The sequence below is a fragment of the Bombus huntii genome, chromosome 8 (assembly GCF_024542735.1).
Source record: "Bombus huntii isolate Logan2020A chromosome 8, iyBomHunt1.1, whole genome shotgun sequence".
Classification (NCBI taxonomy): domain Eukaryota; kingdom Metazoa; phylum Arthropoda; class Insecta; order Hymenoptera; family Apidae; genus Bombus; species Bombus huntii.
Genome location: NC_066245.1, coordinates 5,367,740 through 5,383,999, shown reverse-complemented (window position 1 = coordinate 5,383,999; position 16,260 = coordinate 5,367,740). Strand labels below are relative to the sequence as shown.

General features: G+C 40.3%; 1 protein-coding gene and 1 long non-coding RNA gene across 7 annotated transcripts in view; one reads left to right on the top strand and one right to left on the bottom strand.

The window, feature by feature from the left end:
* The first annotated feature begins 93 nt into the window (after window positions 1-93).
* The window catches only part of LOC126868599 (AF4/FMR2 family member lilli), a 169,548-nt gene continuing 153,381 nt past the window's right edge, over window positions 94-16,260 (top strand). For 4 of the 6 annotated variants that reach the window (XM_050624255.1, XM_050624253.1, XM_050624254.1 and 1 more), the window contains exons 1-2: window positions 94-3,059; window positions 7,121-7,657. In XM_050624255.1, the coding sequence (XP_050480212.1) occupies window positions 7,596-7,657 (62 nt within the window). In that variant the 5' untranslated portion in view covers window positions 94-3,059; window positions 7,121-7,595. Of the gene's footprint in view, window positions 3,060-3,711; window positions 3,907-5,040; window positions 5,159-7,120; window positions 7,658-16,260 lie in introns of those variants that run through there. The other 2 variants (XM_050624252.1, XM_050624251.1) reach the window with 2 other exon arrangements.
* LOC126868613 (uncharacterized) lies at window positions 1,742-4,898 on the bottom strand. Its single transcript, XR_007690662.1, has 2 exons — window positions 4,301-4,898; window positions 1,742-3,251 (listed from the first exon to the last, which is right to left on the bottom strand). It is a non-coding gene; the product is annotated as an uncharacterized LOC126868613 (long non-coding RNA).

Sequence of the window (16,260 nt, the reverse complement as noted above, 5' to 3'; positions counted from 1 at the left end):
GGCAGTATTTTAGAAGCGTCCGTCGAATGAAGCGAGCAGATGGCAGAAAAGAATGGCCAGCATTTTTTATCTTTCTGATTTCAAATTTTTATTTTACTTTTGCGTTGAAGGACAAATTGTACATTTTAATTGTACGTGTTTATAAAACGACATATTGTAGAAATTATTATTATATATATATATATATATATAAATATCTATATATTATTTATATATATATATATAAATATCTATATATTATTTATATATATATTATATATTTACTCTTACGAAATATAATTTCGTTGGAAAATGAAGAGAAACTTGTTGGCCAATTTCTGTCATCGAATTATTCGTCCTGGGAAACTTCTGATATATCGCCATGGAAATTTCAGTCTCGTCTAGAAATTACAGATGTTTCGACGCTTAACAGGACCGTAGCTTTTGGTTCTTTATCGACGTGGCTCTTCAGAGATTAAGCCGAAGACAACGCAAGACAATTTTATCTTAGAATCATTGCAAATATAAAAACAAAAAAAAATGATATCATGTTGAATAATATATATATTATGATATATAGAAGAGGCTTTTCGGACATACGAGTGTCCCTTTAATCATTAACTTTTAAGACTAAATCAATTACTTATGCGACGTAGATTTGCATTAAATGCTAGCAATGGTATAGAGCATGATGTATGTGTTTACAATTCGATCGAAGTATAATTATGCGCTATATTTTCTATTTACTACTACTTCGAAAAATTATATTAATCAATCACGAATATATATTTTATATTGTTGCAACTTTCACGGTATGTTTTTGTTTCACGCGATAGAAAAAGAAATTAACCGCTTCTAATACGTAAATCTTTCTACTATTCATTATTTTTTACTGACTTTCATAGTTTATGGTTATTATACGTGTTTAACGAAGTTGGATGTGTCGGAATGATTTTTGGAACAATTTCCACAACAACGTAGTCTGGTTCTCTCTCATCTGCACATACTTTGCACATACTTAAGATCCTTTTACGAGAAAGAAATAAATCGTTTGGATGAGGAAGGAAGTGAGTGGCGCTTCCGTTTCCCAGGACGGTCGTGCGAGTCTCACAAGTGACACGCGACGAAGTCGAGGGCGATCGAAAGGTTGCCAATTTGTTTTGGAGCCAATCATACGAGTTTGACTTTGCTAGCAATGAGAAATCGATAAGTTTCTCCTTCTCTTCGTAAGAACTAAGAAAATAGTTCTACTTACAAACTTTCTCTCGTTAAAGATCGGTAAATATTTTTATAAAAATAGTACAAAGAAACGTTAAAACAATTATACAACAGATTGTTAATTTTAATTCAATAAATCGATACGAGTGATTTTTTGTGCGATTTCTTTTACGAATTAAAAAGGAAAACTCGTATTATTAGCTCGTTTATAAAAACAAACATTTGGGTGCGTGGGAAATTACGTACCGCATAGCTGAAACAGTGGCTAAGCACCCATATCACGTACTGTATATGTAATTAGACTATCGATAATTCTAACATTACAATGATATATTGTACGCATAGCGTCATTGCATTCATTCTTGTTGATACAAATGCGTATAATCATGCTACGCGCGATGTGCAAGAAATGTATAAGTCGTTCAATTATATAATTATTACCAATAATTACATGTACTGTTTAAAATATGTATGGGTACATACAATTTTACACCAAGGAATGGTAATACGTGTAGATAAAACCCCATTGTGTTTATTTTGGTACGTACGTCAACTGTAAATTACCGATATTAGATAAATGTTACTATTTTGGTACTAAGATCGCTTGGTGTCGGATGACTAGTCTCAAATTGATTTCATGCATATGTTTATGTATGTAATACAGTTCTTCAAGTTGTGTTAGGGATAAATACAGTGATACTATGCGTACAGATACGAATTGAAACAGAAATGATGAATAAATAGAGAGAAAAATATTAAATATTCTATAAGCAAACATAAAGAAAAATATATATACATATAAGTAGTAAAGAGTATAAATCACAGAGAGGGAGGAATTCGTATGAGTGCGACTGGATGAGTGAGAATACGTCATGAGCATTGCGTCAATAACTGACGTTATACATTTTGCCACGAAATACACTGGTTTTTGAATAAATATCTATTTGAATTACGAACATTTATATTCAGTAATACTTAACATCCTTCATTTTCCTGTCTAAATTCTTCATCTACTTTTGTCATAATTTTGTGTGTATTTTCGAGGTAATTCAAGTATCCACCTTTTCTGAAGTGTACGGTACAGTGTACGATAAGTAATGCTCGATCCACAATAACTTGGTTATCTGCTGATTTTCACCTTATGTAATATTTCAAGCTACTGACGAATTACCGATGCTTAAACAGATTTCTAAACGCATGGTGAATAATTAACGGTAAGTTCTTAATGGTTCCTATTAATTCTAATAGCGATGTAGATCAATTTGAAAAACTTGTCCATATCATTTGTAAGATAGAATGCAAAGCACGTGCCGCGGTTCGGTCAGTTCATAGGCGCCATGGGTAGAGCAAATGATATTGCATGATTATAGAGGATAGAGGAAGCCGGTTGATGTGCGCACGCGTCTCCTCCGGCACGAGTAGACGTGTGCGTGAAAGTAACGACGAGAGTGGGGATTGAAGGCGGGTGAGGAAGCCGGGTGGGGGCAGAGGGGTGGAGCAGCCGCCGTCTGATGACACCTGTGGCTCGACCCCCACGATCAGTCCAGACGCGACCGTCCACGCGCCGTGTTGTTGCAGTGTTTTTGCACACCTACCGCTCTACGTACACATATACGTTTACATATATTCAACAACGTGATACATTCACACGTCTATGAATGTACACTTGCACGCGCGATTCACGTGTATAAGCATGCATACAAACGTTAGTAGGCGCACACGTGCAAACGGGTAATTTTTACCCTTTACCACGTGACAGGCTGTCGTGCGCATCTGCCATTATCGTGAGTGAACTGTCATTGTGCTTCTTTTTCGTTCAAGATAGAAAAGAAGAGGAACACAAGGAGTAATCGTTCTTCCCGGTACGTACCATGAATATTGTGTTACTCGGTAATCGTCACTTTCAGTATTCTTTTTTCCCCATATCGACCAGCCTTCTGTTCACGTACGCCGTTGACAACTGCAGCCAGCTCCCTCTATCCATTTTAAGCAAAGCTTTTGCGTTTGATTCTGGTGTTGATAGATGCTTGTTACGATTGACGCCTATGTAGATCCTAGGAACAAGGTCGTCGATGTAGAACGTTACTTTCTAGACGATCAAGTACTTTGATCATTGAAATCATGTACATAAGAGTTGCTGTATGTATCTTTAAGAAATCGCAAACTGTCGCGTGCGGTGCGTTTACGAATAATTGATGGCGCGTTTATGTTTTCACCGTATGTGATATTCGTATTCGTATTTTTCGTAACATCTGAACAATTATCAACGCTGGTAATATCGATACGTTACAAACGAACGTGAACAAAGTATCGGTTTAAGCATGATCGAAGTGAATGTTCACAAATAACGATCGGTTTCTTGGTAGTGTTTCTTGGCACGATCTTGTGAACGACTTTATTCCTAGGGAATGATCCGTGGTGTTGCGACTGTGCACAAGAAAACAGAACGTGGCCTGTATGCTCGACAATGCGAAACGGTGGTGGAGGGGTATGTTTCTCGCGCGTGTATTCGCAACGTATGTCGCACTGTTCACGGAAGCAAAAGATTTCAGAATTTCTGTTTGTGATCGCGCTTAATCTCGTGTACTGTAATAGTGAAGTGAAGCACAGGGGCAATCTCTAATGAAATTCATCTTTCTTTTATATAGTTTCGACGTCAAAATTCACTCGTTTTCACTTGAGAAATCGAGGGGATAAACTGATACGTTTGTAAGTACTCGGTATCGTTGGATTCGTGTTTTTATTTTTAGCGATTAAAATTAATTGTCGCTGATGTTTTGGGATTTTTACCGTTTGCTTCGAAAAAAGAGAAGAAAGCAGAATAGCGATAGCTTTAAAAGAATTCGTGATAGATTATACCCAACTTTTTTCGAGCTCTTCATAGATACATTTTTTTCCACCAAATGCTCGTTTCGTCGCTAAAACGGATCATCGTGTAGATGTGCATTGAGTTGAAAAATAGCTCGTGTCGCGGCGCTATCTCTTTTTCTCTGGATCGGTTTTTCTCTCTTTATCGCTCGGTAAATAAGACGCATGCTGTATCTACACATATCAAGTGCACATGTGTAGGGTAAATAAGCAAAATCGTGTTGTATGTACTTACAATAGCCGGTAAAGTATTAGTATCCACACACCTTAGACGGGGATCCGGCAAATATAGATACAGGCGTCGTTGGTGTACGAGCACTTATACCAGGTAGAAGAACGTAGAAAAGGAGGTGAAGGGGAAACGGATAGGAGAGATGATAGAGGAAATAGCGTGGACAGATTCCATTTGTGCTCGGCAGAACCTTCGTATTTTAAGTAGGAACTTTACATCGTTTCTTGTCAAAATGTTGCCTACATTCGGTGTCCTCGATCGATCCTAAGTTTTTTTAACATTTATCATGCTTTGAAAACGAAAATTCTTATTCAGAGTCCCGTATATGAATTCAAAAAAAAAAAAAAGAGGAAAAAATTGTTGAAATAAATGCAATTAAAAATATTTTGTATTATTCCATGGAAAAACAACATATGAATATCGTTTTCTTGTGTATAGATAATCAGCGAAATAATTTCTACTCCTGGTAAATTCATACGCGTCGTATATATACGTAAATGAACAAGAACCCGAGACGCGCTGGCAAACGACGCATCTATTCGGTCATACGAAGTAGCAAATAAATGGCATATTCATTGGTGTGAGTGCAATCATGTTTGCATCGCTCAGACTTTGGGGTGGGGATGGGCATGTCGAGCTAGGAGGATCAGCAGGTCCGCAGTGGGGGAAATAGCGTGGACAGGTTGCGTTCGTGCTAAGAAGCCAAGTCTCGTCGCCTCGCATTCCAAGACGCGGATTCCGGAGCGGTTTTCTTTTAAGAAGGAGTAAGAGGAAGAGAGAACGAGCGAGCGAGAGAGGAAAGGAGACAAAAGGAGAAAGAGAATGAAAGAGAAGTGGAACGCTTACGGTACCGATTTTCCAGTAAGCATTCGAGTCTGTCGTTCTTTTTTCGTGAGTAGACCAGGATAGTTGGTGAGGGCGCTTTTTCTACTTCGATCAGCGCCGCGTACAAGTACACGAACTGTAAGGGTACAACGTTCGTTGCACCTACAGCTGCTTATCGACTGGATCACGATCCCACTTAGCGTACGTCCTTGAATCATGTAACGCTTTTACTCCTCGACTTTTCGCCTCGTTACCCATCCTTCAAAAACGTCTTTTAGTTTACAGTTGAAAAAATCGTGCAACCATATTTTTTCAATTCATCCGGTTAACATGGACTCTGAGTTACTAGACTACGAAAAAGGTTTTTATACTTTTTTGTTTTAAAGTTTTTAAAAAGTTAGTGTAAATGATGTGAATAATTTGTTTAAAAATGACAATGAACTGACGAGTAGATAACTTGCTTTTGTTGTATCAAATACTTTTCATTTGAGTTGTTGGCGAAAACAGCACATCGGTTCGCAAAAGGATTGTGGTTTGTGCGTTCCTACTAGAACCATTGTTATATATCTATATACAATTCAATATAGTACAATATACTAGAACTTTTGATAAAAATTTAATAATCGGAAATGTTCTATATAGTCTTTCTATTGATACTTTGAATGTATGAATTATTTCTTAAGAGATAATCCTCAGAAAGAATAATGATTCAGAGATAAGAAAAAATATGTCTTATTTGCTATTGTGTCGACAATTTTAACGCGCATTTGATTCGAGAGTCGTAGAAGATACAGTGAAAGTGCATAGACGAGTCAGAACCTGTGAGAGAAAGGAATAATTATAGCTTATGACATACTGTTGCAATGGATGATCCTTCATGTACTGAATAACGTATTTTACATATACGTATCTGTTCATTTTTATTCTATACTAATAATTACATATTAAATACTCACGCAAATACGATATATTTACAAAATATCGTGTCTATTTAACTTCTAATATTATCTTAACGTTTCATATTTTCTCGTCCGTTGTAGTAAAATGAGAAAAAAGAACGGTTCAACGAATTTTACTTGTTATTAACGAATAATGAAAATTTTTGGGAGCGATGTTATTTAAAATTTCCAAAAAAAGAAATGCATACAGGATCATGAATTTGCATTGACAGGTCAACAGTCGCGCCATCTTGAAATCGCACGGCCAATCGAAAGATCGGATAAGTAACACGTGGTCCTCGAAGTACGCGCCGACTGTAGTTTACGAACGGTAAACGAAACGCGAGGGACACTCCGTTGGTCTCCCTCGCTCCTGCGTTCTCTCTCGGGTTCCCTTAGTTTATAAATAAACGACGTGCTCGATGGACTCACCTGGCACGTTCCGCTTTCAACCGTGACACTTATCTTAACGTTTCTTCGCTGGAAGACACGTGTGGATCGTTATTCTTCGACCATTTACGGAGCATCATCGCGAAACGTATCTCTAACGATATACTCTACTGGATCGGTGAAGTAAGAACGATGAATCGTTTGGTCTAGTTTGTTAAATTTGGTGTATTCGTCGAGAAGCGTGAAAATTCACAGCGACCTACTACAATGTTTCCTCGAATACCTGCTGCAAGGACTTTCACCCGAGCGGATTGAACGTAGCAGGATTTTGGCGCCAACTGTTTGTAATAATGGTGACCTCGACTGTCCGAATGGAAAATAACCGTCGAATGCGACAAACAGACGATCCAAAAATAATAACCTGACGACTATTTGTTTTGAACCATTAACGTTTTCGACACAGTTTCGTGAAAATTTTAGCGATAATTTGGAATAGAAGTGAATCATACATTGTGAAAGGGATGGGGGTTACTTCGTAGGTAGCCATGTTTCCGCTACAATGTTCGCATTTTGTACGTGTGTATATAAAACTAAGAACATGCGTAGTTTGAAAGTAGCATAGAAAGAGCCTGAAAATAGCAACTGGTTAAACGAAAATTTCTGTGTTTAGGTAATCGCAAGTTGAGGGAAGTCCGCCGGAAAGTGTCATCTGACGATCGATGTCGAACATCGAATCGACCTACCGAGGAAAAATAAGAAAGCAATCTAGATAATTGGTGAGATTCAGATCGCAAGAAGTACTAGCAACTTGTTGACAGTATCGGGTGGTTGTTATCTCACCGGATAGTTGTGAAGTATGTCGTTATACGTAACATACAAAACATGGTTACCCAACCCGCTATATAACGCGTTTCCGTGATATGCGTTTACGCGAGTGTCAATTATTTTCTAGTTATTGGTGAATTTTACTTCTTTCTTTCTTCTTTTTTCTTTTTTTTTTTTTTTGAAAATGATGCGTCGTACACCTAGTTAATCGAGTATAATGTCGATAAGGTGAATGGAAAGTTAACAGATCACGCGACAGTGATGCAGTGCCGTAGTGTCAGTGCAAAGTGCCACGTGCCCATTGCTTGGATTACTTGAAGATGCCGACGTCCGGTGGATACTATGACGACAGGAATCCTCTGCTCAAGGGCACCTTATCGAGGTGAGTCTATGTGTTTCTCTTTCGAACCTTATCCTACTTTTATCTGATTTTCGTAATTTACGTAGTCGCGTTAAAGATCAGTTTACCCAACTATATACGTATTTGGATCGCGTTGCTTCGTAGAACAAGTACACAACGACTATAAACAATTCGTGTCTCGCTTGAACGTTGATAATGACCGGAGAAAAGTGTGACATGAAAGATTCATTTTATTCGATTACTCGACCAGAGGCTGATCTCCTTGGTGTCTAACCGGTCTGCTGGTTCGCTTCTGTTTTTAAATACGTTGGCCTCTGTTCGACCGACTGTCTCCGATCGTGTAGCCTGCGTTACTACAGTTGAATCATATACATATAATTCGTTCCTCTAAAATCAAAAATATCAGCGATTTAACAATATTTTTAATCTTTCAAATATTAAACATTTCACATATTTTTCAAAATTCATAAATAACGATCAAACGATAATATTATTGACTGAAAAAGCAGTCTATGTTCTATATGATACAAAGTTCGTTGAACACGAAACTAGAAAGGGTACTATGTCGACCGAGGCGTATTGCTTACGAACTCATCGCGCGAAATGCAGTGTCAGCGTTTAGCTTACTCTTACCAACATCAATTTAACATTCAACAGCAATTTGCTCGATTAATTCATCGTAATTCGTAATGTCTCCTCGGATACAATCGACGGTACAGTGTGAGAAATATCGTGTGAGGACGATCGTCAGAATCGACTTCCCTTTGTTTCTCTCGCGAATTCACTTTTACGTTAAAGACCGATCGAACGATTTTCCCAAGGCGTGTGCGTGCAAGTGTACCGTTTAACACATTCAATGCATGTTGATCGCGCTAATTTGTTTTTTGTTGTGGCATGCATGCGGTTAGACGGTCGCGATACTGGCAGCGTCGCGAAGTGTCGCGTTTGTGGACGCAAATTACACTTGGTTAATTGCGAGGTTTGTGCTATCACCGTACGAAATATATACGTTGTTCGGCCACGTTCGTTTTCCGCTTTGAATAATTTTACTTTCATATCAGAGAACATTATTTATTTTTAACTATTTTATAAATATTAATATTTTTATAATTATTAACATTAGAACTATCCAACCAATCAAAATGACTGGTATCAGATGTTTCGTTTATTGGAACAAAGATGCAACCGTTTTTGGTAACATTAATGTTTATCTTTGCCGAGACAGAAATCTGATTATATCGTGTCTTTATTTATTTATTTGATATTTTATTAATTAACTGAGATCTTACTGTATATATACATCCATTGTTGACTTAAGGCTCCAGTGGGCACTGGGTTAATCCATTTGCATCAAGGATCTACTTCAGAGGACTGGTCCCTATTACCGTATGCGGTCGGTCGTAGGTGTAGTAAATGACATCCGAATTCTTCATGGAGTTTATCAAAAATTTACTGTTCAAAACGATTGGTAGACAATGTTACTTCGCAAACATCGCATCTTACATTCTTTATAACAGAGGAAAAAAGAAAAAATTATTTATTTAAAAAAAAAATAAGAAATAAGAAATCAAATCATATTATTTCTCGTGGAATTCTTTAAAATGACCAATACAATAAACTGATATAGACGAGATGCCGACAAACGGGTCAAACGTGAACTCTCGCATTTGAAGAATACTTAGCAACTGAAATACGACTGTGATAGGAGACCGTCGCGACTAATCCGCTCTTGAATGCAAATAGGTTTAGAGACCCATTACCAGGTATGAAGTCTTCTTTTTCCGGTAATCGTTAAAAATGGAAACAGATGTCCTCTACGATAAACGAGACAATGAAATTCTTAGAAATTTCAGGGTACTTTCCTCAAAGTTAGGTTGCCATAAACGCAATGTGGGAAAGCAATAGCAATAAAGATTTGACGATTCTTAAATGTATAGGCTTCGACTACGGATTATCCTGCATTAGGGAACCCGACGGTTCTAAGCATAACAATGAGAGAGAGAGAGAGAGAGAGAGAGAGAGAGAGAGAGAGAGAGAGAAGCGGAATCGAATAAACGCGCAACAAGTACGGCGTGATTAGAATAGCGTTCTTGACCCCACTTGCAACAACGAATTTCGACGGAATTGCGAATCGATTAAAGAGCACAGAATTTTGATCGGAATATATTTCGTAATTGGGACTGCGCGAATGTAGGGCAAGGTCATCCATGCAAAAATGATCGTGCTTCTCTGTGCCGCCGTGTTTCCGCCTTTTCGAGCACCAGACGAGGTTGCACGAAATGGACGAACAAATCGTATACTTTCTTGTTCGTATATTCTCGATGCTTATTGTACGTTACAGAGTATGAAACGATCACGACAATTTCGTGGCATTTACATAGATTCGAGAATAGGAAATCTCGTGACACCCGACAGAAAGTCGGTGAAGGTAACTGACGTCATCGATAGCATCGAATGACACTGATCGTATCGTAACGATCGTCGAATTCATCTTAGGAGACTGATCGAAAAAAGCAAAACAACAGAAGAGTTGAAAAAATACGTCGTTGACGAATTTACTGAAATTTCTGGAGAACTTGCGACACACGGTGATAACGAGCGCGTTAACGCGACAATTTCCTCGGGACAAAAATATCCGGCGGCCTCGTTAAATCGTGTCGATTCATTAGAGAAGTTCCTTTCCGCGTCTTCCTCTCGTAGACGCGTGTTCTACGGCTCGTAAGTAAATTTCAATGCGCAGAGAATGCTGCCACTGCCTAGGTATACACGCTGCTACGGTTAGTTGGATACTCGTGCCTCGTGCTATCGTATTATCGATGATACTAGGTTGGCCCGGGGCGCGTAACTCGGTAATGGTCCTCGGTGGTGAAATTAAAGCCGGCTCGAGTATACTCTCTCCAACACAACTAACGAGCTTTCGCGGCCGCGTTTGTTTCGATGATTTGGCGCGCGCGTGGCACGCGAAGGGTTGCGCGGACGCGCGTCTATATGCGTGACTAACGGAGCGAGAGAGAAGGCTTCCGGTCGAAAAGGACAGCGTAGAGCGAGAGACAGGGTAGCGAAAGAGGGACGCGCGACACTGCGCTCCTGGATGGCACCGCCCTTTTGTGTTCTCGCTATCTCACAGCGGCCATAGAGTTCCGGGAAAAAGGATACGGCTTTTCGCGACGCTCGTTCGACGTCGTTTAATTTTTCTGGCCGATGAAAATAAATTGGTTTAGCGTGATCGAATTAATTGCCACGACGCGTTTAGTCACGTGCCTCTCGGCAACTACTCACCGCGTATGACGCTGCGAACGGTTTCAACCGCGATGGCCGTTGTGTTGACGGTGTCGGTGTTGATGTCAAACGCGTGAAACGACCGGGTCGAGTACAAATAATATAAGAAGAGAGCACAGGGGAGGGGTAAAGAGGAAAGGTGATATTAGGGAAGGAAAGGACGGAACTCAACGGAGCCTTTTTATTTTTGTTATTGGGGTTAGAGGACGTTAGAGGACGTCGGAAAGTCGCGCAAACGGCCCTCCCGGGCTTTCGTTCCCGCGAATGCCGATAGAGTCGAAGTAATCGCGTTGATAGGTGTAATTAATTAGCACGCTGATAACCCGATACTTTAATCCAGAGAAAAGAAGATCGCACGATACCATGCGTATTCTAACAATTTTCGTTCGACCATTCATATTTTGATGACTCTCCGTTGCTATTTTGAAGCGCAGGCTGAATCATTTCTGTACTCTCTCTAAAAATAGTCGAACGCTTCGAGCGGTACAAAAATGTCTGTCACTCGAACATCGAGCCTTGTTACCCTGAAACGTAAAACAAAAGCTACTATTCTATATGTGGAATCTATGATACTATGCGGAGGCTCGAACAATTACTCGTCCTTTAGCAAAAGTTATTACGTTACCAATTTGTGTCGCGTTGCAAACACGTGTCGTATATTAGACGCGTGATGTTCGCGAAGTACATAACAAGGTGAAAGGGAAGGGAGAGACCGATGGGGTAGGAAGACGACCTATGGCGCCGTATTTCTTTTCTCATTATCTTAACCACAGGGTACCTATGGTATGCAACGTTCTTGATACAGTAACCTGTTTTTCCCCTTACCTCTTATTCTTCGTTTAATAAATTCCATTTACAAAAAACTGCTGCGATATGATTCGTTCCGACGTACTTGTGTCTCGAAAATTATCGTAAAAATTATCGTTGATTTCGAAAATTGCAAACCTTTTAAAAATATCAATCGCTTCGCTAAATCTAAAAAGTACCACTCGATGAGAAACGTTTCGCGCATAATCTTATCTCGAAAATCACACTCTCGAGGTAATACTTTACTCGGTCGAATATCTATTAATTCCGATTGTTGTAAATATTTAATATGTACAAAGTCGATAGAACTGTACATACGTAAACTGTACGTGCGAAAAAAAAGAAATTTTTGTAGTTCTCATAGACAGGCACGACGACGACCGGAGGAAACGAGAGCTTGGCCATCCTTGATAATTCGTCGAAGAGAAAGGCCGTAGAAGCGCTTTCGCCAACTGTTTAGTCGAAGTTGGCTCCACGTTGTAATGGGCCAAAGAACACGGCGATACTCTCTTTTAAAAATAGAGAGTCTCGTCTCCGGATAGAACTCGTCTCGATCCTTCGACTTTGGTCGCACGATAACGGTTGATAATGAAAGCACGATAACAACATTGTTGATAATCCAGCGAGTAAAAGTCGGTAGGGAAAATCTATAACGATTTGCCGGCCTGTTTTCCTTTTGCTCGTTTCCAAGCGATTCACGAATGTAACGAATGCGCGACACGCGTTACATTTGCTTCGAATATACGATCCAATCAATGCTAATATCTTTGTATAATTAATGGAAATGGTTATGTGTATCATCGTTATGAGTAGTTAATGTGCCAGTTCGTGTCGTATAATTGAATTTTAAATACGCGACGCGCGCAGTTCCGTCACGAGAAACGCACGCAATACGAGAACAAATGTTTCAACGTTTAAATCGCCGGAGAGCAGTCGCGTTATAAAAAGAAAGAAAAAAGAAAAGAAAAAAACGGAAGCAACTCTATCTTCGTGAACTTTCGGTAAATTCAGAGAAGATCGCGGCGCGTTTATTTTCACTTTTGCTGACGCAACGAGCGCCGCTGGCTTAATCGTATTTATACCAACTTTAGTTACAATGTAAGGCTCGAAAAGATAGAAGTATAGATATCCGTACAAACGATTTTGTTCGTACGAAATTTGTTCATCCTTTCGACGAAAAGAAGAATTGCTCGGTACGCCAACGTCCACGCAACTATCGCGATTGTCAGGGAATTTCCTCACCGATCTGTTCTTGTCCTTTTTGCTTCGCGTGTATACGAGGGCAGCCTTGGTGTTTACCCACGGTACCGTGAACAGCGCCGCTTTCGAGGCAAAATCATTCGTACGCCAGAAAGCAACCGTTGCTGGATACAAGCGATATTCCTATCAACATTTTCGACAAAATTAACCGAACGTTTATTAAGCAACCGAACCAATTACGTATATACGCGTTACTCTGTAATCGTCGGCAGAACAAATTTTGCGACTATGTTCGAGCAATTGAATAAGTCCGTTGACTATGCTCGATTCTTCTGCGGCGTCTGTCTTTATCCCTATTCCATCTAGCGGGCCAGAAGCGAGACACGGTCGTGAAAAGTCAGGCAACTTGAAAAGTTGTTTATATTACCTCTCTCTGCTCGTTAACCATCGGCCGACCGCTCGACCGATTTACTACGCAGAAAGCATTGCTGCTTATTCTCGGACATTCTAACGGCCGCTGGCTTTCAGGTAGAAGAAGCTATGCACTCTAACACTTTCACCGACAGATTTCTAACGCGACGGTTGAGCCTTAGCCACGTTCATATCGGCCACCATATGTGCAAAATAACGCTGAAAATTCGCTTAACGAGAAAAAGGAAAGAGAACCGCCTCCATACGATAAAGAATATCGTCGTTCTAGATGTTAAATCATCCTGCGCGTTACGCCGGATATTAGATCATAAATTTCAATAAAAGATCAGGCATCAGTTCCAATATGTCCAATATGTCCACTTCGATAGAATCGATGCCGCTGTTGTAATTCTTTCGCGAGCTTCGGTATCGTTTAACCGTTCGATAAAACGGAGGGTTGACAAAGAAATTATTCTCGCGTTTGGTGAGCATCGAACGAGCGCCAGTTGGCTCGGTTTCGTTCGCGGTGAAAGTTTGAGTGTCGAGGTGCATGGCCTCGTTCTCTGGTCTGTTATCGACGCGATGTGAACGCCCCCTAATACAAGACAGTAGCATTGCGCTTCGCCACGACCGCACTGGAGCACCGCTCTATGTCTGGCAGATACAACGAAGGCGAAGGAAGGGAACACAGGAAGGGGAAAATACGAGCTAGTCTTACCTCGATAGACACGCGCAGATATACCTCCTAGCCTGTCAGGATTTGCGGTAACAATTCCCTGGTGTTTTAATACTCCGCCAACTATCGTTCAACATCTTTATCATCGAAGAAAATTTTTCTCCCCTTTTCCCTGGCCATTTTTTCTCCTTACTGGCAAACAGATTTCGAAGTTTGAATATCGTTTCAATCAGAACGATACCATAGAATGGTTGAAAAGGCGAAACGTCGATTATTTTGCGTTTAACATTTCCTTTCACGGTATATATACGGGGAGACAAAGTTATTATGCCTGAATGAATTCTTAAGGGAAGTTTGAAAAATAAACGATATACCCTGAATGGACCGTTGACGAGAAGGTTGGCGTCTGAGGAGGGGGGGAGTTGAAAAAGCTCTCGAGTTAGATCTCATCAGTATGTTTCTTCTGCCGTGAGAAAATCCTCCAAGAGTTGTTCTATAATGGCGTTCTCGCCAGTGAAAATATCAGGCCCTATCAGCTGTACGTCGTGTATGATTGATCCACCGACGAACGACGCGAAAGGACGTTCGTAAAGGTTACCCGGGATTGACGGCCGTTCAACGGTGTATTCACAATCTTCTGCTATTCGCGAGCCGAATATGTTACGATTCGCTGCTTTTATAGATATCAGCCTGTGCGAAACGAGACGCGTGTTACTACAAACGAATTTTTAAACGCTAGCTTCGCTGAAGCGTGTCAATTCCCGTGGACCTTTTTTCATTTTTCTTCGAGCTTTGCCTTTAGGGCCACTTTTAAGGTGTAACTGTTTCTTCCCTCTTTGCAAGTTTAAGCAGTGCAAGTACTTTCCGCGCGCCGTTAGAACGAGCCATCTGTTCTTACAGCTTTTAAGTTGATAATAAATGCAGCGTTATGTCGGTCGTTGTACATACAGAGGTTCATGTACGAGATAACGACGCATACAAATTTTAAATCTAGTTGCATGCATGGATAGTCATTGTTTACGAAAGAACGAAGAAAACGCGATGATTTTTAACGGAGAACGCTTTAGAATCTTACTGTTACCTTTAGTCGACGTGAATGGGTCTCTCGCATGTCGAGAGGTAATCGAGGATGGCGGAATGAAATCTTTACAGCTTTTCGGTTGAGAAAAAGAATCGATTATCCATCGATCGGCGGAACGATCGACTCGCTGTAATCGAATGGAGAACGGACGAATGAAACCGGGCATTAGTGATAAGTTGGTAAAAAAGTGGACGGTTATTAGAGCACGTTATCTGGATCTGGTCTTCGTAATATTATTATTTCTCCCTTCTGCGTAATTCTTTGTGCACTCAGCCGGCCGCATTATAGTTTCTTACCCAATGGCTTCGTCGTGATTACGCCATTATAATCGTGCCTCTCCGACAACTGCTTCTTCACCGTGCAATTAGCGGCCGAATCTCTAAATGTAATCGCGTAGCTGCATGAAATCCGCGCAATTTCACGATTCACCGATAGACGACACGTTTAGATTGCTACCCAACGATTCTACCTGCCGGTAATTTGTTTCTCTTAAATAACGGTAGGACGCAATTACCGAGGTTTGGTTGAACGCCCTTCGAGAACGTCGTTTGGGGAAGCGAAGAATAGAAAAGATAGAAATCAAGGAGGAAGAATGACTAGGAAAATGTAAGGGGACGGAAATATGGAAGAATCGAGAATTCTTCTCGGGAGAAAGAGCGCGTCAGAGAAGTTTTGGTTCTAGTTTGTTATTAATTTTGAAATTGATGATTATAGAAATTTTTGGTTACGGGACGACCTGGTTCAAAGTCGAAGAACGTCTTTTCTTTTATACAGATTTTCCTATATTTCTAAAATAAAGAGAAATTTCAGCTAGAACGTCCTATCGAGCTGTTTCAGATCGAAGAGAGCTAAAGTTTATAATTATTTTCCTTTGCGTCATCCTTATTTATTTTCGAATAGCTTCTCAATTCTATCGAAAATGTCCGGTGCACAGAAGCATGTGAAACAGAGTCACCGCGTTAGGCGTTACAGTTTCGCGCGGTAAAAATGTCGAGGCTCTCGTGTTCTTCGCGTTTCAGTGACGTCAGGATCGCGTAGAAAAGTTCCGTTAGGTCTCTCCCGCCTCTGAAGAGTTGCGGGAATCATCCGGTTTGAGCAACGTGGCTCTGACTTCTCGTCCACGGTTTCCAGTCTCTCCTGCGCTAGTCGGTTCACCTGCTTTTCAACAAC